This window comes from Poecilia reticulata, linkage group LG12 (genome assembly GCF_000633615.1).
Source record: "Poecilia reticulata strain Guanapo linkage group LG12, Guppy_female_1.0+MT, whole genome shotgun sequence".
NCBI lineage: Eukaryota > Metazoa > Chordata > Actinopteri > Cyprinodontiformes > Poeciliidae > Poecilia > Poecilia reticulata.
Window position 1 is genome coordinate 2096340 of NC_024342.1, and position 4920 is coordinate 2101259.

A 4920-nucleotide genomic window follows, 5' to 3' on the forward strand; every position below is an offset into this window, starting at 1 on the left:
GTGTGTGTGTGTGTGTGTGTGTGTGTGTGTGTGTGTGTGTGTGTGTGTGTGTGTGTGTGTGTGTGTGTGTGTGTGTGTGCGTGTGTGTGTGTATTACCCTTGTCCAAATGGGGATATAAAGTAAAGGCAGCAGTGGACCCTGTTATCCTGGATGTTCTTCCTGTTCAGCCCACTTTCATCCCTGAAGTATTGTTCAAACTGCTGGTTGATGTAGTCTGTTACCGGAGTCCAGCTATGACACACAAGCATATATCTTTCACTGCACGGCTGTTCTAGAAGGCATCAGGAAGTAACTTAGCCAAATAGATGAAGAGTCACATCTCCAGGGAAACAGCAAGAGCTGTGAGAGAGCTAGAAATATCATCAATAGAATGTGTCCACATGGCTCTCAGGCAACCTAATTAGACTAGAACACACTCAATTATACACACATACATACACCTACATGAAATACATGAAAAGGATCAAGTCAGAATAAACTGAATAATACTGCGTTAGCGGACAGAAACAGATACATCAAAAAATAAATTAATTAAAAAGGAGCACAGTTACAAATGTATTGTTTAACTCTACACCAGGACAGCTCACTTAAACACACCAACAGTGTCACAAGTTTGGTCAAACATGTAAAACCAGCTTTAATCTGTTCAGTCAGTGGATAGGAGTAGAACAGCCAATGTGAAATACATAATAACAAACTAAAATAAACTGTAACAAACCTTCTTTCAAGCGGTTCAGAAAGTTCAATTAGTAATTCTAAGTATAATGTCAAATAAATAACTATAGAATTAAACTGAATGGATCTGCCCTCGTGAATTGAGCACATTGTCACCTGATCCAGCATTTTTTCAACATCAGGTCCGATACAGATATTAATATCGGATCATTGCAGTTCTAGTCCAAAGAGAGAATCTGCTGAGTTTTCCTCCATGCTGCTGCATGTTGGTCTCACCACCATTCAATGGAGACCATTCTGTTACTCAGCAACTGTGTACAGGGGTGAAAGGTGAAATTATGCCTGCCTCATGAGCAAGGCATCAGAGCCCAGCCGATGTGTTGAACATCCATTACTGTTAGCCGTGCCAAATGGCTTTCTGTCAGGGACAACAAAACTGTATGATTCACAAAAACAAGATTCATTCTATTAATGTGAGACAGTGTCTGTCATGTTGCTGTACAACCTGGTTGCCATACCAACCACTGTCTCTACTGAAGGTTGATTAAATTTGAGGGTACAGGATTTGGTTTGCTTCAATTGGGTACAATGAAAGTCTTTGCAGCTCTGCATATGAATTGTCAAAATTAATTTTTGTTCATCTAATAATTAAAAACATTGTGTGTCTCTGCTTCCTCTGCTCCAGGCAGCAGCAGTTCTTGCATGACTGGCCTCATGGGTCAAATGTACAAAACACAAGAGATTTGAACAAGTTCTAAATGTTTTTACTTATAGGTTTCACAAATCCAAAGTTGAATTCAGTCCAGGTTTGACCAGCATATTTGGAGACTTTAATTAATTAAAAGTTTTTAATCAATGCTAAAAAAGCAATAGAGTCTGTTATCAGACACCACCTCCAGCCATGTTTCTTACATTGCTTAAGTTTTTTTATTAATAAGGCTTCCTGGCCTCTCCATTGACTGAAAATGACATAATGCAAGAACAAAATGTGGGTTTTTTTGTGTATAACTTTGCTGCAGGTTAAAAAGAACAGTTCAAATGTTGCTGTGCAAGCTAACGCTAACGATGTGATAAATCAATAACAACATATATGGTGATCGACACTTGATCAAAGTCAATAGATTATATGTCTGATAGGATATTCAACTATTTCACTGAACTCCCATCCGGAACCGCACAGCATTCTGGGAGATGAAGGCAGAGGAAACGCTTTAGTTGCTCAACTTCTGAAAGCATGCAGGGTTGGTGGCATCAATTAAATCACTCACTCTTTGGTTACCTAGCAACAACCCGTTGAGTAACTTCTGCAGCAGCAGTTTAAGGTTTTACCACCACGCCTCATAACTGCTTGAAAATTAAATAAAAAACAATATTGATTGAAAATGAGAAAACGTTTTTCTTCAAACCACTACCGCTGTCCCCTTGATATCATGACACCCTCGGTGGAGAGCCATATTGTTCATGTCAACTAATCTCACAGGGCATTTGAATAGAACCTTTATAAAACTAGATTATTCTTAATAAAAATAATTATCGAAGAAATAAAAGCAAAATAAGAACAGAGCCAGTGTGGGCTGAGATACACAATCAAACAACTTTGTTTTTAAATGTACCCTGTAAACCAATCACTCATGCTATTGGAGCTCCTGGACAAAGTTTGAATGTTTTTTACCACTCTGTGTTGTTGACAGCGTCTCCAAAACCTGGCACATCCACGATGGTGAGCTTCAGCTTCACGCCCTTCTCCTCGATGTCCACAGTGCGCTTTGTGATCTCCACCGTCTGCTTGATGCGCTCTTTTCAGGGAGGAGAAACGTCACACAGCAGTCAGACAGATATTCAGACTAAAACCATAAAGACTGAAACAGAATCAGCAGCTCACCCTCAGCGTTGAGCAGCTTCCTCTCTTTGTACAGGTCGGTGAGGAACAGGCTGTTGACCAGCGTAGATTTACCCAGGCCAAACTCACCTGCATCATAAAAGTTTTAGTTGCTACAGTTTAGTATGTTTAGTTTAGTTTTTTCACCCAATCAGCAGACTCACCTGTCACCATGAGTGTGAAGTCGAAGCCTTTCTTCACTGACTTCCTGTGCAGTTGGTTGGGCAGTGTCGCAAAACCCACATACTCTTTGTCCTAGAGACAAGCAAACAGTGATGTTACAGCACACACATGCACACACACATGCACACGCACACACACACACACACACACACACACACACACACATGCACACACACGCACACTTTATGATGCACTGAGGATGCAGAGAGAGGACTCCTGATAGAGTGAGGAAGCTCTGCAAGTCAATGAGTCAATGAAATCTGATAGGATTTCTTAGAAACATAAAAACTAATTTAAATGATCTGAACTTAATGCAATATTTCATAACTATGATCAACTGGAATGTACATGTGATTGCATTGAAATAACCTCGAGACTGCATTTGTTGTAAATTGAAATAATAATAAATTAAATTAAATTAAGGAATTGAATTGAATCGAACTGAATTGAACTTAATTGAACTGAATTGTATCAAACAGGTTTAAGTTTAGCCACAGTGAAAGGTCCCAAGAAGCCTCTTGCAGCTCTGGAGCTGCAGGTTGCACTAGAGCAACATTCGCCCAGTTACACCCACTTAACAAACACACACTCATTCAGCGACACACAGATCAGTAGGCAACTTGAACTCAAATGCCTTCCCAGAGGCACATGGACTACTCTACCCTCTGAGTCTCAGAACGTCAACCTGTGTACCTCATCAATATTTTTCTCACATTTGTTTAATCAGAACCAAGAAAACAGAAAAGAGACAGAAACAGAGACACGTTTTGAGTCTCATTCGAATTCAGACACACCGTCAATGCTGGACTACAAAGAGACACGCATGACTTCAAAATGGAGAACAGCTCTCCTGGTTTTCCTTCAGAAAGCTGACACTGTCAGGTTTTACAAATAGAGGAGCAGAAGAAGTGACTCCAGAGTTCAGGCAGCAGCTTTAAAGGCTCAACCAGCCTTTTCAGTTCTATCATTCATGAGGCTAAAGTTGAATTAGGTCATGAATAATGATGCCTGAATTAAAAATGACTGAATATCAGTTGCATATTTAAGCACAGCATTCTATCTGAATAAGACCAAACAGGATGTTAGTTTAAATCAAGCTGAATATGGTTGGTTAGTTAATCCAGTCTCAGCTCTGTACCTCTCTGTTCTGACCAGCAGGGTCAGGACAGGTGAGTGCACTGGAAAAAATGTTGCTTTGAGCAACATTTTTAAAAATAACTCTAATTTGTTTCAAGTAATTTTATTAATTTTGCTCAAGCTGTAATTTTAATTTGAACAATTCTGAAATCAGATTTATAGCTTGAACAATTAGCTGTAACACATTTTTTTTAAGTCGGTGAAGGACATGAATTATATTTACTTTGCAGGTCCATAACAATACATATGAATATGAGAGAAAAATGTTTTTATTTCTGTACTATTCATAACAGGAAAATCTAAAGATATGGATTTTAATTTCATAATTCCATTTTCAAGTGGTTTTTTCCCCTTTTTTTAAGCAAGTATTTGTGTTTTCCGGCAGCGTGGGCCGGTGACAGGTCCTGATAGAAGATACAATCAACATCTTCATCACTGAAAGAAAAAACTGAGTTAATTTAATGGAGTTAAGTTTGTCAAACTCACTTTAATTACAATTGTTTAACATGACAACTTAAACTTAATATATTTACTTGGATAAACTTAATTTAGTAACTTGTAATAAATATATGTTTTTAAAGCTGATTTCTTTTTCTTTCAATGTTCACACTGGACTTGAAGCAAAGTGGATTATATTCCTGTCCACTCTGGCTCTTGATTTCCAATAAAAACATAAACTTTTCCTGTGTGTCAGGTTAAGGAGTGATAACAGTGTTCCTTCTGACTCTCTGACTACACTTTGCTTTTCTGTCCTCTCAAGGCTTCCGTTATCCTGTACGTCTTTTCCTTCCACTCAACTTTCTATTAACGTGCTAGGATACAGCTTATGATATTCTTATTTATTGGGAGGTACATGCATAAATCATATTTCAATGCTCTCAGTCATTAGTGACTACCCCCCATCTTGACGACATCATCTCCATCAGCTGTCGTAAATGCAGACGGTGCCACACACGAAGATGGGTCTTTTCAACACATTGTTTGCACAAACACATGTACACACCCGTGCACACACACACACACACACACACACACACACACACAC

At 38.8% G+C, this 4920-nt stretch overlaps 1 protein-coding gene across 1 annotated transcript in view; it reads right to left on the reverse strand.

Annotated features, from left to right (window-relative positions):
- The window catches only part of septin5b (septin 5b), an 11000-nt gene extending 8173 nt beyond the window's left edge, over positions 1–2827 (reverse strand). Inside the window, exons 1-4 of the mRNA XM_017307842.1 lie at positions 2720–2827; positions 2559–2645; positions 2349–2472; positions 98–232 (exon numbers count right to left, since the gene is read on the reverse strand). Of these exons, the coding sequence (XP_017163331.1) occupies positions 98–232; positions 2349–2472; positions 2559–2645; positions 2720–2729 (356 nt within the window). The 5' untranslated portion in view covers positions 2730–2827. The remainder of the gene's footprint in view (positions 1–97; positions 233–2348; positions 2473–2558; positions 2646–2719) is intronic.
- Positions 2828–4920: the final 2093 nt, after the last annotated feature.